Here is a 26,602-nt window from a genome sequence, read left to right as displayed (position 1 = left end):
CATTTACGTCTCCCAGTGACTTCAACCACTCATTCCTAATACCATATCCACTCCCCTCAACGGAAACGGGTAGAACGTTTGATCAATCTCAAGTTCCTGCACCTTGAGTGCGACATGCGGACACCGTTGTCGCCTTCGTAGTCGGTGGCCATCCCCCACGGCTACTGTATATTCTGCAATCTCATCAACTTTGATTCCCGTTTTGGTCACTAACACTCCTCAAAGATGAAGTTTTGGGAAGCACCACTATCAATTAAGATAATAACCTCCTCCTCGGCCAGTCGTCCCCGCACCTTCATTGTGTGATTATCGCCGAAACCGGAAATTGAATTGAGGGACAGCTCCATTTTCATGGCTTCTCCATCATCTCCCACTTCTTCTTCTTCTTCTTCGACCTCAATCCCTTCCTTCCAGGGGTGTTCCTTCTCGGCGTCCCAGTCCAGAATCAACACTGTAAATTTTTGTTTTTGCAGACATGATTCGGCCCAAACTTCTCAGCACATTTAAAACAAATCCTTGCTCCCTCCGTCCCTCCGTCGGACCACTCGGCGTCGGACAATCGTTGACCAAACATCCCTGTTTTCGCCGTCCGCTCGTCGCTGCGAAGAACTACTGCCTTTTGACTCAGTCCCCTTCCAATCTGATCTCTTCGCAGCGTCCGGGGTCGCAGAAGAAAAACGACACCATCTTCTTCCGTTTCGGGTAAGTGAGTGACCCTGCTGTATTGGTGTCGGGCCTGGATCTGATTTAGGCCCATTAGGTACCTCTGAAATCGGGTTGCCCAGTCGTCCCTCCTGGATTCGACTACCATGTTCCTCTCCTCCACTCTGATTGCCATCTCCATAACTTCACGCAGCGAGGAGGCGCCGGTAAGAGAGTTTCCGCCCGTATCTCAGGTTTCAGTGCCACTCGAAAAGCTCCACCAAACTCTCTTCGGACACGTCCTTCAGAGGTGCTGCAAGGCGCTCGAATTCCTCCACAAACTCCAGAACAGAGCAGTGTTGCCTTGCTGAGTACAACATTTCATATTCATCCCCTAGCTGTGAAGGATGAAACCTCCGTAAGACTTCGCTTTTAAATTCCTGCCAGCCACGAATAGTCGTTTGGGATTCCACCCACTGGTACCAATTCAAAGCCTTTCCTTCGAGACAAACCATGGCAGCTTCCATTTTCTCTTCCTCCGCTATATGGTTGACCCTAAAATATCGCTCTACTCGAAAGAACCACCCCAACGGATCCTCTCCTGTGAAAATAGGTAACTCTAATTTCCTATACTTTCCCAATTCTTTGGCAGCACCCCCGTGACTCTCCTGGCTTTCCCCCTCATCCGTCTGCTCCTTTCACCAGTATTGGATTCTGTTCTTTGTCTTTGCCCCAATAACTGCACAACCGCTTCTTGAATCTGGTCAACGGCCTCCTTTAATGTTCTCACATCCCTGGACAACCCTCCTACTGTTTCTCTTAGCTCCTGCACTTCAGGACTAGCATATCGTACTTCGTCTGCCATTACTGCGTTGGTTGATAGTGTGCCGGGGATCGCCTGCTCTGATACCAATTGTTGTGACCCTGTTTCAACTTTCAACCATCCAGTGTCCCAGCCAACAATAATAATAAAAAGAACAATACTAGAAGAGGAAAATACTAAGGCTTTGATATTAATAATTCAGAATTGAATCAAAGATACATTCAGCTTCCCTGATTCAAGCCAAAGCCCTATTTCCTAATGTACGGAATAATACACAGTAATCACCAATACAAAAGAACACTAGTAATGCAAGGATTATAGCTCAACCCAGCGACTCCCCATGGCATTCGAGAGGCCAGGTCTCTCCTCACAACTGGTTTTTTCCAGAATTAATCCTTGCCCTCAATGCCACCCCCACAACACGTATTAAACCCAAAAAATTAGTCCTACCCCTATACAAGGATTTAGACCCAAAAGATTAGTAGCTAGCTGCACATTAGAGTTGTTCCCCTTTTCTGGAGCTTCAGCATATTCCCCATCTTCTACCCTCAGTTGTTCACCAAACCTCCTACCAACTCTCCTCTTATATGTCTTCTTAAAACCAGCAGCTATAGCAGCTATATCAAATTCCAACATTGCAACTGGAACTAGAGACAAAACAAGTTTTGCTAATGCATTTCATACAAATACACCGAATGACATAACTTGCATAATTAACGTGTTTCAAACCATATGACTGCTGCTAAGACCCTATTTTATGAACACAACCCTTCTAAAACTAATTATAAAAACCATACCGTAGTGAATGTTCAGCATTGAACCTCTACACCTGAACCTAATCTACCAATAATTCCTACCCTGAAACAGCCCCTACAGCGCAAAAGACAGTTGGAAGGGGATTACTTTGAAACGAGGGTTGCAGGTAAGCTTGCAGATAACAATAGGAAAAATTACACACAGGTCCCAAAGAAGAGACTTTATTCATCTAGGGTCCATGAAATTTCTAAATTACTAACAGGTCCCAAAGGACCTTAGTGTATTATATTCTAATTGTAAAATGATATCACTGCCCCTCAAATTCTCAATTCACGTTTTCTCTGTCATTGCGATTGACAACCTCAACAGCGACTGTTAACAACTCAATAAGAAGGCATTGACAACTTAAGCAATATCCGCTGACAACTTACTTTATAGAATCACATAACTTCCACATAAGAGTAAATTATAACCAAATACTATAATACAACAACTTTAACACTGAAATTAGAAACTTTCAAAACCATTAAGAACTTTAACTAAACCCAATAGAATTATAGCAAAATTTTAATGCAGAGATCCATTGACAACATCAATAGTGAATATTAATAACCCAAAGAGAGCTATTGACAACCTAGGCAGTGTCTATTAACAACTGACTTTATAGGATAATATAACCTTTAACAACTATAACTAACTAAATTATAACTAAATAGTGTTAAAGTTGATCTTATGTAATTGTTATGTTATACTATTTAGTTATAATTTAATCTTATGCAGAGATTCTACTATCCTATAAAATCAGCTGTTAACAAACACTGCCTAGGCTGTCAACAACTCTCCTTAGGTTATTAATACTCACTATTGAGGTTGTCAATAGATCTTCGCATTAAAATTTCGCTATAATCCTATTGGGTTTAGTTAAAGTTCTTAATGGTTTCAAAAAGCTTCCATTTCAATGTTAAAATTGTCGTATTATACTATTTGGTTATAATTTACTCTTATGCAGAGGTTATGTAATCCTACAAAATAAGTTGTCTACGGATACTACTGAGGTTGTCAACACCTTCTCATTGGGTTGTTAATAGTCACTGCTGAGGTTGTCAATCACAATGGCAGAGAAAATGTGAATTGGGAATCTGAGGGGCAGTGATGTCATTTTACAATTAGAATATAATACTCTAAGGCCCCTTGGGACCTGCTAGTAATTTTGACATTTCATGGGACCCTAGATGAATAAAGTCTCATCTTTGGGACCGGTGCGTAATTTTCCCATAAAAATATGGTCACTTATTAACGAAAACCAAGAAAGGTTCATCCAGCAAAAAGAACCAGATGTTGAAGAACCCACTATTGAGACTCATAAATCCTAAGCAATGCCAAGAATCAAATCCAGGTCCCATTTCTAAGGATCTCAATTGGCGAATAGCTTTGATGAAAGCGGCAAAGAAGTGCACTTTGCATCCAATAAGCAATTTCATTACTTATGAACATTCATCACCTAGTCTACAAGGCTTTGTAGCAAGCATCTCTAATGAAAAATTATAAGCCATCTTTTGACAAGCAATTGCAAACCCAAGATGGAAAGAGACAATTGATGAAGAATTGAAGGCTTTGATTAAAAAAAGACCTTAAAAACACCAAGTTACGTGAGGGAGGGATCTAATGAAAAATTACCAGCCATCTTTCTTCATCAGAGGCCACTCCAACTCTTCCTCATATATGGCCTTAGAAATCCCTTCTTACGTAACCACATGTCCATCTCAACATCCTCATCTGAGCTATCCCTAGTTTATGCTCATGTTGTCCCTTTAAAGCCTAACACTCACTATGATATAGCATTTCTGGTAGAATTATTTTCCCCTTAGAATCAACATCTCTCTAAAAAAGTTTTTTTTTTTTTTTTGAAAAATCAGCACAAATACATATAATATAAAGAAGAAGCAAGAATTGAAAAAGAACCACATCCATTTTTAACTGAATTCAATGGATCTACCTTACGGATTTGGCTATTTGGCAAATCTTCAAAAGCATCCGATTGCTTTAAAGGAGACTTAGAGTCTTGTGATGCAGCAACCTGTTGATGACTTTGAGACGATGGTGCGTTTTCCTTAGATGCAAGTTGCGGAGATATTTTTCCAGACTTAATAACAGAAAGAACATCCCCTTTTAGGAGGGTTCCATAAGGACCAGATGCTTTCAATGTGGATGCATCCAATCCATGTTCTAGGATCAACAACTTTGCAGCTGGGCTAATTCTTCTTGCATTGGTCTTCTGTGCTCCACCCTCACTTCTAGTGTCATGGTGAGTGGTCTTCTCCTGTTGGCTTGCAGAACTGCTCCTGACTGAATTCTTTACCGCTTCAACATCAGATGCATCTTCAACCTAGTTAAAAGAAGCATAAGTACTTGCATGTATTCCAGTACATTGCAGGATGAAAATAAAGGGTAGCTTTGTCATAAAACAGGCAAATAAATAGCTGTCATTCGGTCAGAGGGTTCTGTAATTCAAATTGCGGAACAAGTTAACAAAACTTTGGACCTTTGTCATCAACATACATGTTTCACTTTGGCTAACCACAAAATCCTAATGAAGGAGGAAACTGGGAAAAGGGGAGAGGGAGAAGGAGGGAGTGGAGATAAAGGGAAAACAAGAGTGGGGGAGAAAGTCGACAGAAAATATTTCACGCAAGTACCCTAGGGCTATATATTAAGCCCCTAATTCAATACTCCCTCTGGCCCTAATTATGGGGCTAGGTTTTAAGGCCCTACTTGATTCTAAATATAGGGCAAAGATGTGAGAGTTAAAAAAATTTCCTATCTTGCCCCTCCTTGATTGCAACAAGTTAGCATGGGCATAACTGGAAAGTAACACATTTTTCTACAAGTTTAAAGAGATCAACCACTACTCCTTAGGAATCATGTAGTTAACTTTGACCTATAATTAGGGCTAGAGGGAGTAATTCAATCTCCAATAATTCAATAATTAAAATAATAGCTAAGCCTAAATAGAATAAAATAAAATGAAGCCAAATTTAAAATTACATAAAAGAAAGCCCAACATTAAAGTAAATAATTAAAACAAAAGACAGATCTAACTAGATTTTCCAGAAGCTAAATAATTAAACAAGCATTATGAAATCAAACTTACTGTTATTGCAATAGGTTGTCCCACTGCCACATCTTTTGAACCCTCTGGGGTTAATATCTTAGCTAGATATCTAGAATACACATTACACCAAAGCTAGCGTCAATTTCTTTTCTTTTCTTTTTCTTTGAGTCTTTTTCTTTTTTTAGAAAAATCAAAAACGTAATAGAAAGAACAAAAAAAGAGTGCAAATACACCTTATGTTAAATGTACAAACTCCAATGCATGATTTATGCATAAGGGCCAGCAATTCAAGATCTTGAATACAAGATGACAAACTACATAATACGATTCAGGCCCAAAAAGAAAAAAACTACATAATGAGATTATTATAATCTACCATGTAATCCAAGATTAGATTATTCTTCCAAAGACTCCATTCTGAGTCTTACTTTTGTCAAACTTATTTATGCAGCTTGATGAAATTCAATGATTCCTTTTCAATCAAAACATAACGGTTCTAAACAATTGAGTGACATGTCAGACATATTACTAACAGGTTTATAAGTTACTTAAATAGTCAAGTGTTCACTACAACAACACATTATTCCAAATGGAGCATCTAAGCGAAAAGATGGATGAAAATTGCAGCAGAAAGCTAAATGCGTGACATATAGCATGGATATTGCCTTAACAGATATCAAACTATTTAGAAGTTAATATGTTATGCTACGTAAAGCTTTATTACCCCTCTTCAAGAGTCTCAAATTCAAGGGTAGCTTTGTCCGTCTCTATCTCACATAATATGTCACCCACTTCTATCTGTCAAAGCCATCAAATATGTGTTCAGGAGTTACAAACGACAAGAAAGATGTTAACGAGTATCAACATCCTTCACAATTTCAAATATTATCAAATCCAACAGAAAATTAAAAGCTGACTGAAAACCTGACATTCAAACAATCCTAACCTTGTCTCCTTCTTTTTTCCTCCATTTAGCAATGTTTCCTTGGTTCTGTACAGAAATTATAAATTAACATCCCAATGGAAGGAAATAAAATCTAGGTCAGTAGTAGTAAAATGTAGCAGCATCAAACCAATCTCACCATTGTTGGGGACAAAGCTGGCATTTCAAGAAGGATATGAGGAGGGAGTTCTGATGTGTTTATTTTAGCGGAAGTTGATTCTGGTGTCCTCTCGTCATGATTAACTTCTTGGTTGGTAGATTTTTTCTCCTTGGCTCCTACCTCAGCCCCCACCGAAGCAGGAACATTTTGGATATCATTTGGATCCTCAACCTGGTCAAGGCTCATAATTAGTTCTTATGCTGAGCAAATGTTTGAAATAAAAACATCATTGAGATTACACAAGTCTTCATGATTTTTAAAAAAAAAAAAAAAATTGATACGTCATGGGATGACTTAAAAAATATGATCTACCCATCTAAAAACATATAAACCATAGATTATAACTTGTACTATCCAGTATCCAATTTGCAAGTTTATTGTTTATACTAATGTATCAAAGTTCCTTTCATGCAGATGGAAATTAACTGGATCCACGCCAAGAAGTTGTGAAAAGAAATCTGATTTTGAATTTAGATCTAAAGGAACAATGAGTGACTAGAGAAGTAGTTAATTAGCATTGTAGGAACACAAGAAAAAAGAAAAAAAAAACAGATAAATAAAATAATAAAATAAATATACATATACTCCTAATGAATGCATAGAGGACTACAAATTGTGTGCTTGGTTTCACGTTGGAACCACCAAAGCATGACATGCTCAAAGTTAATTTTAGCAAGCTACAAAATAAGATCTTCAATAAAGAAACCTTCATAGGACAACAGAATTAATTAACCAAAACAGTACATCAGATTAGGTTTACAGACTGCAATACGATTTAAATTTAAATCAAATACTGATCAGTTAATGTAAAACATCAATAATGCAGCAATCAAACTTCAGACTGGCTTACTGTTATTGCAATTGGTTGTCCCACAGGCACATCCTTTGACCCATCCGGTACCAATATCTTAGCCAGAAATCTGCAGGAATAATTCAATCATCATACCAAAAAGAATAGTTTGCATTGACACGCATATGGTTATCTGTTCATTGCTCTAGGCTCAATATAAATCAGGTATACTGGACCACGAGAATCATTTCATCAACAATTCCGATAATCTTGTTTGAAGTCGGTTTATGAAGTTTCAGTTGACGTAGTACAATAATCAGCACTAAGAAATGCTGACCGCTGTAGCCATTTTTTTGTTCAAACTTCAAGCCTAACAGAATGTCAGGCTAAAGGATGTCTTAAGAATACAAAATCCATTTCTGAGATTTCACTCAGCAACTGTTATTTAATTGCAAGGATATGCCCTCCCATCGTAGTATTTTGGGACTGGGATATCAGCTACTCGTATTTGAATCTCATTCACAGTTCTTATTTAGTCCTATGATATTTTGATTTTGAGATTTTCTGTGAATTTTGGTATTCTCTCTTTAGTTTACTCTTCTCCTACATCACTTAGATCGATTTGAATCAAGCTTCCAACTGCATCTGTACTTTAAAGTCCCATCAGACTGCTGAAACATTAATCCTTAATCCGGTGGTCTCTCAAGTCTATTCTCTCTTTACGCATGTGTTTACCTCAAGGATATTTCCAATTTGTCAATGTGAAGCAAAGATGTCAATTTACCAGAATATCAAAAGCAAAAAAGCCATCCAGTAACAAACATTAAAAAGAGTCGGAAGGGTGAAAAACAAGTGAATTACCCCTCTTCAAGACTTTCAAATTCAAGCGTAGCTTTATCAGTCTCAATTTCACATAGCACATCACCGACTTCAATCTGTTGCATTAATTAGCACCCAGGACAACATGACCCACTTCAATCTCTAATCCAAAGACATGAAGACAAGCAGAGATGTAACTTGCAACCATGAAGGAACTATTTCCTAACTGACCTTATCTCCTTCTTTTTTTCGCCATTTTGCAATATTACCTTGGCTCTGGAACCACAGGAAGCAGTTAGCCAAACTCTATGGAAGCAATAAAAGGAATGAAGATACAACAATGACGAGTAAAGTTATTCATGTAAGCTCACCATTGTGGGGGACAAGGCGGGCATCGCAAGGACCAAATGGGAAGAATCTAGACAAATTAGAAACAAGCAATCAGCGTCAGATCAAAACATAACCTGGGCACATGACCTGATATTAGCAGATTGTGCCTTGTAATTGCCACAATATTACTAAAATATCAAAAACATTTAAAATAACCAACTTTGTGCACAAGTTCTTGAACAAGAAAACAGGACAAACCAAGCTGTTTAACTGAAATTTATAGACCTGGAATGAGATATAAATATATACATATATATATAAAGCCTTTTCAAATACAGTTTCAGCTGGACTTTGCAGTCCCATTAATTAAAAATCATTCATGAAACTGTTGGATTCGTCAAAGAAAATGCACAAGATTCCCTCAAAATGAAACTGGAAATTCAAAGGGAACTCATGAATCACAAGTTTTATTATTCCCCAAATTGCAAATATATTCTAGTCCACTGCAAGTGATTTTGAGACTTTGAACAAAATCTTGTACAACTCCTTAAGTCAAATTACACTTTTGTCAATGGTGTCCTGCAACTAGTTATACCATGCTGTTTTAACAGCAGCCCAACTGTGTTACTTGCCTCTTTATTCCACACAATCAGTTTTTTTTTTTTTTCCCGTGGGATTCCACACAATCCTTAATCAACTTGGGAAACCTACAACAAAGTTATTGTCATAGGCAGGCTTGGAAATGCCTATAGTGCTATATCATCTGCTCCGGCTCCTTATCTCAAATCATTTATGGTTGTGTAGAAGTCAGAGCTGTAGTGCACCTCTGTATTTTCTTATTCCATAATCAAAAACTGAATACAAAGGTCTTAATATAAGCAGACACCTAACCCTGAGCCTAGGATCTCAGGCATCAAATTTTTCTACTAATTCTTAGATATCTCTTCTAACATATGAGCAGAAGATATAATAGTTAAAATTACCTAGCATATGCAAAGTTAAAATAACATATTTATATTATTAAAATAACAAATACGGTGGGCACCTAAATGGGATGGGGAACCCTACCCAAAAAGTTAGCTATTGAGGGGGGGGGGGGGGAGCCAGCCCACTAAAACACCCCCATTGAGCATCTAATACCACTCAATGTGGGACTTCTCATCACATACTAACAAGTTGCTATGAGCTGGCCCCCAGTGAAAAGTGGACGTCTTAGAGGCTGCACCACTTGGCAATTCACTTAACCTCCTGCCAATTAGAGCCCTCTATGAGTAGCCATCTCCGAAACTGCCAACAATCTAGCTCTCATACCATGAGTGCCTAGTACCTAAGTGGGATGGAAAATCCTACCCCAAAAGTCAACAGCTGAGATGGAAGAACCAACTCACTCAAATACCCCATTGAGCATCTCATACTACTCAACATGGGACTTAATAACCCATACTACCAAGTTTCCATCAAAATCATAAACGTGTTAAATATACACCTTAATTATAGCCTCAACAAGTCATCTTAGTTCACCTAGTTCTTTATGACCCATGGTAACCCTTGGCTCCTTTCGCACTTTGAAAACCTTGAGCAGCCCTAAGAAGCCCAAAGACGATAATGCTCACAATGACCAAACTCATAGAGCTCCTCTATCGCATCCTTCTTTGTTGCATACTTCTATGAGTAAGACCCAACCTAACTCCATTACTAATCATTGCTTCAATGGGAACAATTTACTACAATGATCCCAAGGCATCCTCATGTACACGGTTGGCAAGGCAAAGAGGAATATCTCGTAGAAAGGCAGCTGAACCATTGCAACCAAACCCTAAATAGAAGGTCTGGTATGCCGAAACCAACATGGTAAAGTCATGGCTCATCAATTCTATGACCCCTAAGATTGGTCAAACTTTTCTTGTCTTCCATACAGCTAAAGGGACTTGGAAGGCAATCTGGAAGTGTTATTCCACCCAAGAAAATACTGCTGCCATATCATAGATAAAAGGGTCTATCATGAGTTAAGGCAGGGTGATTTGGATACTACTAGGTACTATAACAACCTTGTCATGTATTGGAAACTGAGGAAACAGAGGTGAATACACTCAAATTGAACTATTCCAGAAGCAGACCAATCACAGAATATAACCTAGCCAAGCTAAGCAAGGTAAATCTAAGGTAAAACAGAGCATTAAGATATAACCAAATTATAAGGCAAATAGAGAAGGGGCACTATTTTTAGGTCCCACAAATACATTAGCTTTCCAGCTTGTATCTAAAGGACTTCTGGCCTCAAACTAACTTTTTTTTTTTTCCCCTAACTCAAACTAATAGCCTTATTACTTTAACTTCCATTACAGCTTTTCTTATCTACTTCTTCACGTACACATAAACATCACCATCATCTGTGCTTTGCTCCATATGGAAATTTCTATTTCCTTTTATTACAACAACAACAACAAAAAGCGTTATCCCACTAAGTGGGGTTAGCTATATGAATCACACGCTACCATTGTGCCTTATCAACAACCAAGTCCTTAGATATGTTGTTGATCACGAGGTCTCGTTCAATAATCTCATTGAGCATTCTTCTCGGTCTTCCTCTGTGCTTTTTTATGGGACTCCATACTGTCTGATCTGCCCTCCTCACCGAGGCCTTCAATACCCTTCTCTGCATATGCCCAAACCACTTTAAGCGCTATTCAACTATTTTCTCTTCGATAGGCATCACACCGACTCTTGCTCTAATATTTTTATTTTGGATCTTATTTTTTCTAGTATGACCACACATCCATCTCGACATCCTCATTTTTGCTATCCCAACTTTATGCTCCTGTTTTCCTTTTATCGCCCAACATTCACTACCGTATAACATAGCTGATCTTATAATAGTCCGATAAATTTTCCCTTAAGCTTCTCAGGTACCTTTTCGTCGCAAATAACTCTAGTAGCTTTCCTTCACTTTAACCAGCCCACTTGTATTCTATGAGAAATGTCTCCATCAATTTCACCATCCTCATGTACAAAAGATCCTAGATATTTATACTTGATGAATGATTTGAACTCCCATCTTCACCTCCAAATCACCATTGCCTTACTTCACCCCAAAATTGCAATGCATATATTCTGTTTTGTTCCTACTCAAGCGAAAACCTTTCGACTCCAAAGTCCTTCTACGTAACTCCAATCTAGAGTTAATCTCTTCTTTTGATTCAGTCATGAGGACTATGTCATCCGCAAAAAGCATGCTCTTAGGGATTTTTTCTTAAATAAGCTCAGTTAGAACATTCAGAACAATATTAAACAAGTAAGGACTCATGTCCTTTTATTACAAATAGATTAAATAAAAAGGAGAAGCTTCAAATGTCAGTGTCATAACTCACAACAACTCTAAGATCTGTAAAAATAATACATATGTCATGACAAATTAAATGACTTCCTAAACAAGAAACCACATGAATTCTCCAAAATGAGATGCCTAAACCAGCTACTCAAAAAGAGTTTACAGGCAGATTATTTTAGAGAACAATTGGAAAAATGAAAACAGAAATCAGGTATGTACCTGAAGACGAGAAAAACTTGACACCAACCCACTGCCAAAAATGATAAAAGTTGTCAGTAAACATGCAAGGAATAGGCATTTATTGTGCATTTAAACACTAACCTTCAACTCCAAAGAGTTATCGCAAACTCCAGTAAGCATGGGTAACAATGCAGGCCTGGTAAACTTCAGCATTAGTGAACTATCAAGATGACAACGTAAAGGAAAGGAAATGTGTTCAAACATCATGAATCTAGACTGCCGAGATATATGCATAGTAGAATATGTCAATTCCCCTTTAGTCCATAAGTCTAACATACATGAGAAAATATCCAGTCAACCATGGAATGTTGAAACCTGAAGAAGATCAGATCATTTGATGCTGGACTGTGTTGAAACTTGTGTAGGCAATTTTATACTGGTTAAATTTAGCATGTTGATTTCAGAAGCCCAATTCAAGCAAAATTATCACCCAATCCAAAATACTGGAGACAAAAATTAGAGACAAGTTTGACACTCCAAGTCACATTGAAATATTACCAAAACTTCCCATGCTCAACATAATTCCATGAATTCAAGCAGAGAGATTGACAAAACTCTTTTAAGCAAATATGTGGTTAAAATGTAGTTAATGAGAAAAACATAGGCAAATGGATGCAAACCTCAAAAGATTCCCATCACTGGCCACAGACCTATTCCTCGAATTAGAAGTTCTGCAACAACATAACCAAAAACATATTAAAAATTAGAAAGCAATTCTATAATTAGCTTAAACTGCTTTGAGAACATTTCATTTATGGTGTCATCTCAAAATAAACAACATGCCGACACTAGGGCCCTTTTTCCGGATAAAGACCACCAGTTCAGCAATAAGTAATTGCTACTAGCTACCACCATTTTCTTTTAGTAATTGATTGGCCTAATTGCAGCAGGACACACCGAGCAACACATACAGATATGGAATATTATCTATAAAGATAACTGAAGTACCAAGGTTTTTTCCCATCTCCACAAAGGGGAGCTTATTTATCTTTACTTTTATTATTAACTTTGCCAGTTGTGATGAAAACTAACAAAAAAATGTTCACCTTATGCAACCTCCAATTCCAATTTCCATCAAACTCTCCTTCAATCCCACAAGACTATCATAGCCTCCCAATCATCAATTCCAGGGCATATCTTCTCACAAAAAAATAAAATAAAATTCAGGGCATACCAAATTATTTCAAATAGGAGGCTGCCAAATTCTATGTTGATTGCAACTCAAAATATCCATCAAATTTTTCACTTTCAGCCAACCAAAATGATACACAAGCCACTTTTGGTACGGTCAAACACAGTAACTTCTAATTAGTATCTTTTAGAAACAAAGAAGTTGGCTACTTTGATGGGTTGAATTGCTTCCCTCTAAGAGAAATGAGTTGGTGGCATCAAGGGTCATTTGTGACCATAAGGTGCCTACTAAGCTTAAAAGAAGCTTTTGCCAAATAATTTTAAGACTAGCAATGTCATATAATAGTGAACACTGGAGATTGAATAGATTACAAAAACAAAAAGTTGAGGTAGCAGAGATAAAAATGTTGGGACGTATGTGGAACCGTACAAGAAAAGACATGTTGTCATGAATACATACAAGAAAAAGATGGCATGGCATCTATTAGGGGGAAAATGGTATAAAATCATTTGAGGTGGTTTGAACATGTTCAAAAAAAGGCTAATAAAGGCGCCAATGAGAAAAGTTGAGCAGATGGTCTTGAGTCCTATATAGAGGGGTAGAGGGAGACAAAGAACGACTAAGAAATTATCAAATTGGATCTCTTAATAAATTATTTCTTGAAAGAGTTGGTTGTTGAGAGAGTATAATAGTATCCATGTAGCTTACCCCACCTAATGAGATAAAGTTTGGCTTCATCCAGAAAACCTTCATGAGGATTAACATGATTGATCTAGAGCTAGGTGCCAAAAACTGGCCATTTTCTATTGAGAGCTACTTCTAACGACAATTACGCACTTTTGAACCTGATTTTCTTACTTTACTTAACAAATATCATTATTGTTGATAGATCCTGATTTTTTAAAGAGTGAGTTGTTGATAGAAAACGACACATTGACAATGTGATCCATGAAACTAAACCCACCTAGATGGGACAAGACTTGTTTTTCTTGTGTTTTAACAAATATCAACTATGTTGGAATAAATAGATACACCCTACAGGGGTTGAGTGGATAGACCCAAATGAGAGAGAGAACACAAAGACATCTCTTAAATATTAATAGAATCTAAGTTTAACAAAACCAGTTTCTTGTTCCTTTTTTCTAAATTCAAAATGCAAATGATAGTTCTATGATCAGTTAAACAGGAAAACTGCAAGGGTTTTTTTTTTTTTTTTTTTTTTTTGCAGCATATGTAAACTAATGTGTGTGGGTATTTTTCTTCTCAACTTCCAAGTTTTCTGTCTCAACAGTTCCTTCTCCCAAGAAAGGTGTATCTTCTGTGTAACAAAATTGGATCCATGCACGTGATTCAGTTTATAAGTCATAGTTTTGCTCCAAGTACATTGGATTATTTAAGGTAAGTCATTGAACTCCCATCTTTTAATATTCTAATTACATTAGCAGGGTTTGAACCCTTACTCCATCCCATTTCATCTTTGCCACCTAATAGCCCAGGTGGCATTGAACTCCCTTTTTTATCACAAATGAAGTTTACAACAAATGCCAAAACAGCACAATTTTGAACTAAATAATTATTACTGTCGGATGTCTTAGAGATATTCCGAAGTTCATGACATCTGTTATTTTTTACTTGTCGATATTTATTTAGGGTAAGAACAGATTTTTTGAAGTATATAGGGACATCTATTTTTTTCCCCCACAATAGTAGCTTTATACCGTTTTGAATGTTCCAAAAGTTAGCACTCCATTCAATCAATTCACTGTAGTTCCTACACAAGTCTTAAATCATAAAATGCTACAGAAATATCCAACTCTTTGACATGATCATCACCCTACAACATAATCACATCATCAAAGTACACCCTCGTTCCCAGATAGAAAGAGATACGTAATTGATAACAGCAATCTCAGATAGAGTAAAACTGGGAAACGTGATTTTCCAACTCCCAGGAATCAGATACATAGACCCAATCGAGTGGGCAAAGAAAAAATACATAATTTCAACAAAATTGAAAGACGAAAGAACAACCACTAAAAGTCAAACTATTTTCCTCCACGGAAAAATCAAGAACAGAAAAAAGAGAGTACCCATATAGGGATCTGGAGGAGGCATATGATGAAGAAAGAAGGCGAGCCTTAAGAAGAGAAGGAGCCCGAGAAATCAAAGGGTGCCGAAGCCGCGAGAGTGCCATCCCTGAGAATGCCAAGTGTCTTAGCTCAGCAACTTTCTGGTTCAGCGCTGGGGGCAGATCGCAACGACAACGACGAGTAGGCAAGGAGAGCTCGCGCGTTGGTAGCTAAACAACACAACGAACTTCAAATAAATGGAAAGAAGACCAGGAAGAAGGGCGTGCTCAAAGAAAATTAATGCCAATGACACCTGGATTTCGCTGGGCTTTATTTTGTTTTTGTCCAAACATGGTCTTATATACATTCGGTTGATGACCTCAACGGATGTTATTCCATGCTCCGCATATTCCTACTCATTATATTAAAGATGTTAGTTAAATTAATTAATATGATTTTTTTTATAAAATATTCTAAGTATTTTTTTTAGGGATAATTAATCCACAGCTCCTTATAGTTTCAATTAATTTTGAATCAAGTTCTTATAGTTTTTTTTCTTTTTATTAGGTCCTTATACTTTCACCTGTTTTTAATTAGGTCCTTGTATTTAATTTTCTTTTTATCAAGTCCTTATAAGTTCACCTTATTTTTAATTAAATCCCTGAATTTTTTATTCTTTATTTTATAAATTCTAATAGTACTATTATATAAACATAAAATAGTATATATTATTTAATATTAGTTTATAAACAATAATATTCTAAAGATATTGAATTATTATAATGATTTTAATTTTTTCAGCAAAAAAATTAATTTTTCTAAAAAATCGTCCTGAATTAATTAATTCTATTACTTTTTTATTACATAATTATTAATTTAATTTAATTATTAATATTTTATATTTCAGTATTAATCTATTTAATTGAGCTTATATTTAATTAATAAATAAAAATTAAAACTACATGGACCTGATTAAAAATTTAGTGAAATTATAAGGACTTAATTAAAAGAAAAATAAATACAAGGACCTAATTAAAAAAAGGTAAAAGTATAAGGATCTAATAAAAAGAAAAAAAACTATAGGGACCTAATTCAAAATTCGTTGAAACTATAAGGACTTGCAGATTAATTAACCCTTTTTTTTATTTCTCTTCCCTTTTTCTACTTAATTATTGTTGTTCTCCCCTCCTCCTTAATTATTACTAGGAAAATATTATGACCTTGTAAGTCATAAGCTGACTCTTTACTAACTACACTAATTTTTATTAGTGCATTTGTTATTACTCCTCCATTAATACTAATAGTACTATATTCATATAAAAATGAGAAATTAAAAAAGTCAAATAAAAACCCAATTCGGAATTTATGAATTTTGGCATTTTCTCAAAAGCCTTCCTCCATTTTTTCAAGGGCACCTCTACGAGTGACTGTGGGTTTATCCCATTCACGAGTGGAGCTCGTAACTAGCGATGGTTGGAGCTCCGGTCATCGCTTCCGTGACAATTTTATTGTAAAAATTTTGTAATGGATAGTTAACGAAAATTTGTGAATTGTTAATCATTACTCCCGGTTCAAAATATTTTTTTAAAAAAAACTTTGTTGGAAGGATTATTTTTATATAAGATAACATTCACTTTAATCTAAACATTTACTGAGTTTTTTTTTATTCTATCTTCATATATTCTCTTTTCTTTTCATTCAGTTGTTGCATATTTTATTTATTCTCTTCGTTAATAAAAATATATTTAGAAAAAATATATGTCTTACATATTTATTATTTTAAATTGATTTTAATTAATTTCTTATACCAGAGGGAGTACCTATTAATATCTATAGTTATCATGTGATTAAATAAGAACAAAAGTTTACTGAACAATTGCAAAAAATTTGATATGAATAGTTAATAGGCACTTATAAGTTGCTAACTGAACTTGTTAATTTGTAAGATTGTCTTGTGATTGACGATAAAAATTTATAGAATAGTCTAATTTCATCATAAAAATTTTGTTAAGAATAGCTCATGAAAATTTGTAAATTACAAAATTATAGGTAATAAGAATAACAAAAATAAATCGTTATTTCATTATATGTACGTGTATAATATAGAGAAACTAGAATTATGCTGTAATTGAACAGGAAAAAAACATCTAAAGAGGATAGAAGATTTAAAAAATATAAATATATGAGAGTACAGAGAAAATCAATAAATCATCAATATATATATTATATATTAATATATAAAGTAGAGTGTTAACAGCCCTTCTGTTAACACATGTCCAACCACATAACTAACCATTTCTTCATTAAAATATTGGAAATAAAAATTAGAAATACGAGATTATATTGTTATCAGGTTATTTATTTATATCATATCATATAATAATTAAAAATAAAGCAGTCAGCAGCCCAACTCCAGCCACAGTAAATATTAGCGGAATAGAAAATTTATAAAAATCAGAAATTTAAGACGTGCGAGTGAAATATTAGCAGAGTATAATATAAAGATTAGATATATCGACCAAAACAATATATAATATTAATAACCCCAAACAAATCAGAAAAACTAGAAAAATCAGTCAAGCCCTCCTATCCAACGTCATTCCCAGTCCTGGAAAACCCCTCCGCAACCAACAAAACCGTCACCCTTCCTAACTGCTCCATCTGTATTAAACTCAAGGAACAAAAAACCGGACCGGGCATCAAACCGGTCGAGATAGTGGGTCAAGGGTTACTGGTCGAACCGAGGTTGAACCGGGGTCGGACCGGTCATATTAAAATAATATAATTAATTCATAATATTAAAATAAAACAAAATTCATAAGTAATAATCACTAAAAAAAAGATGAGAAGCTACAAAAGTAGTAGTTTAAATATTTAATAGTACCAAGCAAACATTAATGAAATGTATATCTTAACTAGGGAAAATCAAAAATCATCACTAAGATCATTTGCATGGGCTGAGATGTCAACAGCTGGACAAGGAAAAGCAAGCGCAACAACATCATCTTGTAAAGGTGGAGGGTCAGCAATGTTCATATCTTCATCACCTATATAAGACAGTGACCAACATTAAAGATTATACAAAAACTATATATTGGTATAAGAATAGAGTCTTAATTAAATATATTAAACCTTCATTAGCACTCTCAAGAGTTGTTGAATTAGCAGTGCCATCATTGTTAAGGACGTTTTCCAATGTATCCACATCTCTATCATCAAATTCCGGAGTGGGATCTTCTTCAGCCACCAAAAATCCACCATATCAATGTTTCATAGTCAATTGGATCATAACTTTTGCTCTTCTTCAATGTATTCCTTTAATGACAAACAAAATATTAGATAAATATAAACAATTAAAAAAAAACTAAAGTTATCCACTGTTTCCAAGATTACCTATGCTTCAATCGCAGATTATAATTGGTGAAAACCAAATCATTCAGTCTTTTATGTCCCAATCTGTTTCTTCTTTTCGTATGAATTCTTTCAAATAAGCTCCAATTCCTCTCACAACCAGAAGAAGCAGAAGTTTGACTAAGAATGCGCATTGCAACACGCTGCAATTCTGGAACTGAACAACCATAATATGTCCACCATTCATCTACATAATAAAATATATTTAGTATCCAATACTATATAGAATTAGTGAATAATCATGAATACAATAAATAATAATAATACTTACAGGGGTCTAGTTTTTGAGCAGCTTTTTGACATGAAGGCCTGCTAAAAGATTCCTTGCCTTCGCGATAAGTAGTCGCTTGTTTCATCACTAGGAAGCCATCAATATCTTCATCTGAGTAAGACTCAACCACATCAATCAAAGCCATCATTAACTTTGACTTGCTAGGACAATCTGGACCATATGTAATTGCAGGATTCAACAAATACGATGCCGCATGAAGATTGGTCTTCAAATGTCTATCCCATCGAGTTTGAATGATTCTTGTGTAAGGCTTATACAATTCCTTGTTCTTCTTAAACATCTCCTTAATTGCTATTTTTGCCCTTCTCATCCCCTCATAAACGTAAGGCAATGAAGGCTTCTCATCTGAGTCCACAATTCTCAATAATTTGATGAGAGGAGATACAATCTTCACAACTTGATAACAGTCATTCCAAAACCGGTTATCTAAAATGATTGCACTAAAATTTTTCCCTGCCTCAGTCTTTGATAATCTATGATCCACAAAATGCTTATCAACAACCAGAGCCTGCAAGTCATTTTTATGCATATATATGCTGTGCAATGTAATAAATGTCGTAGCAAATCTTGTGGCACCAGGACGCACTATTTCTTTCCAACTCGGTCTCCTCCTCAACCATGATAAGAAAACCATATGATTATATGCAAAGATAGTTACCTTGGATGCCTTTGATGCGAGGTCTGACACATTTGGCATGCTGGAAAAGTCTTTTAATATAAGATTCAGACAATGAGCAGCACAAGGTGACCAATAAATATTTCTATACTTTTCTTTAATCAACCTGCCACATGCTACATAGTTAGCTGCATTGTCAGTTACTACATGGACAATATTCTTAGGACCAATCCACTCAATGACTTCACAGAATAGAGTGAATAGAGTTTTGGCATCTTTGACTAAATCTGAAGCATCAACAGACTTCACAAACACCATTCCGTGTGTAGAATACACTAAGAAATTTATCAAAGTACGTTGCCTCACATCAGTCCATCCATCAGCCATGAGTGTGCAGCCATTGTTTTTCCATTTAGCTCGATGGCTATCTATTAGTAACTGACATTCTTTTCTCCAATCACTCAGCAAATTGGTTTTGAAATCATAAGCACTAGGGGCTTTAAACCCAGGCCCAATTGAAGCAATACCATCTACAGCTTTTTGAAATAACGGGCAATCAAATGCTTTAAATGGAATGCAATTCACAATGGCCCACTCAGCAATCAACATTTTTACATTGTGTTTCGCTTCTTTGGTTGCTAACGCACTTTTAATACCCGGTTGAGAATCAGGGGTTGTGCGAGGAGCAAAATAATTATCCATACTCCCTATAGATTTTCTCTTTTTTGCACTACTCATGATAATTGGTGAATCAACATGAGTATCTTCAATTTCCTCTTCTATATTTTCAATGGCTTTTTTCTTTGAACACTCTTTCAAAGATTCTGTCATTCTATGACGTACATCATGCGAAACTTTTTTACAAGAAGATATTTGACCAGTGATACCAGCAAGGTGTTGCTTCATCCTATTTATCCCACCACCTCTATAACTATTACCACAAAAAAGGCAGGTGTATACATTTTGTGTCCCTTCTTTCTTATAAGCAATATGTGCCCATGCAGGATCGGTTTTTGCACGCAATGAAGAAATTGGTGTAGGAGGATTGGAAGTTTCAGTGTTGGGAGTGGAAGATTGAGTATTAGGAGTGACATTATCATTTCCAGAACTTTGATTATTTGAAATATCCATCACTGCTACCTTTTGAAAAGAAAACAAAATCCATATAAAATCAATTTAATCCAGAAACAAATGCATTAAGATGGCATATATGCAATGACATTGACATTCAGAAAAACATAATTCAACTTATCAAAGTCTATAATTCAACTTGGCTGAATAAGAATCAAACCACAGCAGCGGTTATATATAGTCTATAATTAATAATCAGCAAGACTCATTCAGGATCTCATTTATATATAGTCTATAATATTAATCAGTAATCAGCAAGAATGCAAGATTCATTCAGGATCTCATTTATACATAGTCCATAATCAGTAATCAGCAAGATTCATTCAGGATCTCATTTATACATAGTCTATAATCAGTAATCAGCCAGACTCATTCAGGATCTCATTTACAGCAAGACTAATCACAGTAAACAGCAAAATTCATCCGATAAGGCCAGAATACCAGAAACCAAAATTACAAAGTTAGTCATATCGGACCGATACAAAATTACAAACCAAAATGAAAATGCAAGAAAAGGCCAGAATACCAGAAAGCCGAGACTTGAGACTTGAGAGCAACCGGGAACGACAGCAGCGGCAAGGAGACGAGGTCACGAGCAGCAGCAAGTCAGCAACAATCGATGCGTATGCCAAAAAGCTTGCAGAGACAGACGAATTAGGAAATGGGATCAGAAATTCAGGGGTTTAGGGGTTTAGAGCATAAAGACGAACAGGGGAGGCAGTATTGGAACAATGGAACTCCGAACTCATTCTTACCGTTTCAAGTTTAGGAGAGTGGTGAAGGCCAAGGAGGGCGAGCTCAGCTTGAGGGAGACTTGCGAGCTCAGACCCTCTGACTTGCGAGCTCAGATCGTTGAGGGAGACCGGAGATTCGACTTGCGATGACTCTGCGATTTGGAGCTCTGCCGAACAAGGAGGTGTGTCGGAGTCTCGGAGACCTTCGTGCCGTCAATGACTCTAGCGAGCAGGGATTTTTGGAGTAGGCGATTTGGTTTTAAGGAGGGAGGCCGAGGCGAGCTGCTGGCTGCTGCGACTGCGATACTCGGAGCTGATGAGAGGAAGAAAGAAACTCGAAGGAAAAATGAGTCAGGGGAAAAACGGAGAAGGGAGAAGTGGAGAACTCGAAGTCGAAGAAAGGCGGTCCGGTTTTTTTTTTTTAAAGTTAAACGACGTCGTTTAACTTATATCAGCCAAAAAAAAGAGGGAACCGGGCAACCCGCCCAACCGGGTTTACCCGGTTCTGTACCGGTTATGACCGGTTCAACCGGTTCTTTACCGGTTCGAAGCTCCCCCGGTTCAGCTGGTGAACCAGACCGGACTGCAGACCGGTTCCCGGTTTTCCGGTCGAACCGGCCGGTCCGGTCCGGTTTTTTTTACCTTGATTAAACTTCAACCATCCTTTTTTTTGTGTCTCCACCCCGTCTCAACCCTTGGGCTCCGTTTGGTTGGAGGGTTGTGAGGAAGAGAGGAGATGAGATTAGTGTGTTTAGTTGGAAAAAATAAAAAGAAAAGAGGGAAGAAATTTGTCTTTTAGTGCTCCCCTCTCTTCTTTTTGCTCCCTTCCAAATTTGGGGTTTTATAGATGGGAGAGAAATATTATGTTTAATATTAACTAAACTACCCATACTAGCTTTTCTATATTTCAAGTTTGCCCCTCTTATTAGAAACCCTTTTCTCACTTCTTTCTCTTTTCAGCCACTAATGATATTTGATAATATAATATTTCTATCATGACAGTAATTTTTTTGTAATATAATATGATAAGTGTATATTAATAGAGGGTGGTGTATTATAATTATATAATATATACATATCATATATATTAATATATACATATCATAATGTGTGTGTATTATAATTATATATCATGTGTGTATTATAATCTCAGATGGGCTACGAACATGTATATATATTAATCTCAGATAGGTTGCACATATACATATATATTAATATATACATATCATAACGTGTTTGTATTATAATTGTATAATATATACATATCATATATATTAATACACATGCATATGTATTATAATTATAAAATTAATGAGATAGAATATTAAACCTTTTATCATATTTCTTTTTTTTTTAGTTTTATCATAATTTTTATCACATGTAATTGAGGTAATTGGTTCTTTTGAAATTGATAAATTAAGAAATAATAATTTTGATATAAATATTATAATAAAAGAATAAAGTAATCTAAATATAGAAATAAGGACATATTTGTCAATTTATAATTACCTCTCCTCCCCTCTTCTTATGAACCAAATAAGAAATCTCCCCTTCCTTCTCCTCCCCTCCAACCAAACAAAATCCATGACCTCCATTCCCCTCATCTCCCCTTCTTTTAATTAACCTCTCCTCTCCCCCCTTTGTAGAACCAAACAAAGCCTTATGTCCCCTCTTCCCCTTTTGCTACTATTGAAAGCCTCCCTTACATTCTAAGTATTCTTCCAGTCATAAATATAAGACCCCTTTTTTAATGTAATTTACACTACAAAAGGGGTTTTATATTTAGGACCGGAGTATCTTTCAAAATTACACTATCAGCCTCCTAGGTTTCTTAAATTAACTGTCAAAAAGTTGACAATTCCTCCGGTACTAAAGAAACCAAATGCAAATAGCAAAAGCCATCTTCCCTTCTCCACACTCTCTTTTATTTCTCCTCAAATTTGTTTAAACCTTTTTCGTAGATTCAAATCAAAGAACTCATCACATCTCTTCCCTCTGAGTAACTCTATGTAGACTTCTTTTGCCACCACACAGTCATGTAGGACATGTAGAACATCCTCGTCAACATTCAAACAAATCAAACAATTAGCGGGGATTTTCAAGATCTTACTTCGCTTCACAGCAATCAGCAAACCACCATCAATAGCCATCCAAAGGAAAGTTTGCACTCTCTTTGGACCCTTCCAGCTCCATATCAAATCCCACATCTTTTTCGCACACAAGGATCATACCCTTTCAGCAAATTATACATGTCAGCCATTGAAAATTGTCTATGAGTAGTGCAAATCCATCTTGCTCTATCCTCATCCTCTTCGCTATTTGGTCGGAGAACCCCACTGATTTTATGAAGAATGTCCGCAAGTAGCCACTTTTTCAAACCATTCGTTTTCCATCCTCCATTCTCATCAACAAGTTCAGCCATTTTTAGAGTTTTCATTTCTTCTAGCAACCAATTTCAAGCTTCTTTTTATTAATGGTTCTTCTTTCATCAACCATTTATCAACCCAGAAGTTTACCTTGTTTCTATTTTTTACTTCCCATCTTATGTTCTTAGTTAGGCGAGACCACAGAGGTCCCAGATTTTTCCACAACACAGAGTCCCCACTCTTTACTCCATACTCTCTTAATAAGTCTCTTTTCCTTCCATATTTTGCTTCTAAGACTCGACACTAGTTTTTCTGGTTTTAGCACGTGATAAATCGGTATTTCTTGAGTCACAGACTAAATGCTAAGAATAAAGAATTCTCTTCCATCCACTTAACCTTCTTTGAATCATGTCAATAAGGAAATTAAATTTTGCTTTTGAATTTCTGGCATTGGAGACAAATGCTCCAAGATATTTTTCAACCTCTTCTTCTTCTTCTAAATCCACACACAGACAAAGCTCTGTTTGTTTTTTCAGCACCAATATTCCTAGAGAAAGAAATGGTTGTCTTCTGGAGATTCAACCTGTGACCAAAGCTTTGCAAGCATTATAATACAATCTCCAGCTATTCTCTCTCAGCCTCACAATGGATCTCTTTTTTTTTTTTGGTAATAACAATGGATCTCTATTTAGTTCTTCATGTTTTTGCTTGTTAGCTAAACCCTAAATCATATTCAATTTTTACCTTAAAATTTAAAAAAAAAAAAAAAAAAAAAAGAGCTTTCTGGTTCCAACTCAACTTTCCATTACCTGTTAAAATCGGAAAGTACTTATTTTACATTAACATATATTTCTATTCTCCTAACTTTGTATTTCTTTTATCTTTCTGTTAATTTTATTTTTTAATATGGTTCCTAAACAAATTTTTAAAAGTTTTTTTTAATTTTTCTTAATATAAAATGCCCTTATTTGAGTTTTGTAAATTTTTATCTCTTGTTTTTTTTTTTGGTTCTTTGATAGATACTATTTTAATGATATATAATAGAAATAAAAAGCAAAAAATAAAATAAAACAATTGAAATAAAAGTTAAAGTTGTGGGTTCAAGATGGAGAAAAAAGAAGCCTCCTGAAAACAAATCCCCGTTAAATGCTCTTGGGTCAACCGTAGGCCCCATCAAAATGCCACCAATGGAGTAAGTTGTTGACGCTGTTGAATAAGTCGCCCAGTACCAAACAAACAAAAAAATTCGTTGTTGACTATGGCGATGGTGCTAACTAAGGACTAGGAGAAAGCGATGACGTATCTAATGACAGGGGGCTGACGGCTGATGACTCACACCATGATTAGACAAGAAAATGACATGTTTGGTGGTGTGGCGAATGACTAGGACTTTGATTATGATTATCCAATGACGCGTACCTGTAGGTGGTAATTGACTCAACTGCGGACTTGGACCTCTTGATGACGTGTTGTGGTGATGTGGCAAGAGATTCACCTATTGACCCTTCAGCTTGATGGCATGTGCGCATAAGGTGGACAATGACTCAGATGATGACTCGGATCAATCAACATCGTTGTTTAGTGATGTGGTGAGTGACTCCGCTGTTGACTGGGATGCTTGTTGATGCAGCTGTCTGAAGTAGCGATAAATCAGCCACTAACTGTTTCAACTCGATGACGTGGTATGGTGATGTGTTGGATGACTTAGTTGCTGATTGGGACCACATGATGATGTGTTCTTGTGATTTGGCTGATGACTCAGCCGCTAACTGTATAGCTTGATGACGTGTTCACATGAGGTAGACGATTACTCAAATGATGACTCAGATCGTTTGATGACATGGTATGGTATAAAAAAAGTCCGTTTTTGTTTCTTTTGGAAGCCTTTTTTGGTTTGTTTAAGGAGAGACATTGATCAAAGAGAAGTAGATAGTAGGTAACAAATGAAAAAATAAGCCTATATTTATTAGTTGAGACCAGCCTATATTCATCTGTTCTAGCATGAATAGATGAATATAAATTTTTTATAGAAAATGTATATATATATATATAATACACACACACATTATCAATGTTTATTATTACAACCTGCATTCCAAAACACATGAACAGAACTAAAGTAGACTCTAGCAACAACGAGAACAATTCAATAAAACAAATCATGTCACACTTTCTACACAAATAAAATCCACACCCATAATTTTAAGGTCAAAATAAATAAAGGTTTTCGGGCATACCTGAAGTCTGCAATGTAATCAGGTTGCCACGCGGAGGTCCGATCACGGTGACGGAGTCGGATCTGATAGACACAGCAAATGCACCAAGAGAGAGAGAGCCGAAGGGAGGAAGTGTTAATCCAAACGAAAATGAACCTGCCGGTCTGTTGCATGGAGAGGAAAGAAAAACTGAAATTATACATGGCGGCAGTTTTTTCTTTTTTGTAACTACCTCCACTTATCCATTCCTCGTAATCGTGCGGTTCCAAAAACAAGAAGGGGAATATTACAACTAATGACCCACATTTCTTGTTATTTTCACCAGGACCCCAAATTGTAATTGGGCTTGGGTCTAATCCACCAAGGGTGGACTGGCCCATTTTTCTACATCTCCCACTCACACTTGGTGGATTAGATGTCGCGGGCCTAGTCTCTTCACCTTCCCTTAATTTCATACTTAGTGCTTTGCCGTGACCGCGTGGGCATGACGTCTTCGCTTGGGTCCCTGTACTAGAAATCCCTTTTAAAGGATCAGCACAAGTCACCCTCCCTTTGTGTAGCTTGAATTTTAAAATTATGCCTCAGATGTCCCAGATTTACTTATATACACTTTTTCACGGTAAATCTAATCCCTCTCGAGTCAATGGTTGACTCAGATTACCTTTCTCGTATGTCTAGTATCCACACTTACA

The 26,602-nt window shown here is 36.2% G+C and overlaps 1 protein-coding gene across 2 annotated transcripts; it reads right to left on the bottom strand.

Annotated features, from left to right (window-relative positions):
- Window positions 1-3,973: 3,973 nt before the first annotated feature.
- On the bottom strand, window positions 3,974-15,308 carry LOC114746611 (dihydrolipoyllysine-residue acetyltransferase component 1 of pyruvate dehydrogenase complex, mitochondrial-like). 2 transcript variants are annotated; one of them, XM_028934840.1, is made up of 14 exons: window positions 15,166-15,308; window positions 12,564-12,614; window positions 12,025-12,079; window positions 11,923-11,953; window positions 8,417-8,463; window positions 8,277-8,321; window positions 8,088-8,161; window positions 7,287-7,356; window positions 6,416-6,607; window positions 6,280-6,324; window positions 6,058-6,131; window positions 5,373-5,442; window positions 4,218-4,607; window positions 3,974-4,065 (listed from the first exon to the last, which is right to left on the bottom strand). In XM_028934840.1, exons 1-14 carry the CDS (start codon window positions 15,267-15,269, stop codon window positions 4,033-4,035), a joined length of 1,281 nt encoding a protein of 426 aa, XP_028790673.1. In that variant the 5' UTR covers window positions 15,270-15,308; the 3' UTR covers window positions 3,974-4,032. The 2 variants fall into 2 exon arrangements, with proteins under 2 accessions (XP_028790673.1, XP_028790672.1); XM_028934839.1 differs by having other exon boundaries at window positions 4,006-4,102.
- Between the last annotated feature and the right edge of the window lie 11,294 nt (window positions 15,309-26,602).

The sequence above is a fragment of the Neltuma alba genome, unplaced genomic scaffold (assembly GCF_004799145.2).
Source record: "Neltuma alba isolate B1F8T4 unplaced genomic scaffold, ASM479914v2 tig00005078_pilon, whole genome shotgun sequence".
In the NCBI taxonomy this organism is placed as follows: domain Eukaryota; kingdom Viridiplantae; phylum Streptophyta; class Magnoliopsida; order Fabales; family Fabaceae; genus Neltuma; species Neltuma alba.
The sequence above is the reverse complement of the archived record's forward strand: the minus strand, read 5'-3'. Positions and strand labels throughout refer to the sequence as shown.

Coding starts and splice junctions, on each gene's coding strand:
- LOC114746611 (XM_028934839.1), bottom strand. CDS start 15,269: ATGGCACTCTCGCGGCTTCGGCACCCTTTGATTTCTCGGGCTCCTTCT. Junction 6,325..6,415: donor CAGCTTTGTCCCCAACAATG/GTGAGATTGGTT, acceptor ATTTCTGTACAG/AACCAAGGAAACATTGCTAA. Junction 4,103..4,217: donor CAAATAGCCAAATCCGTAAG/GTAGATCCATTG, acceptor AAACTTTTTTAG/AGAGATGTTGATTCTAAGGG.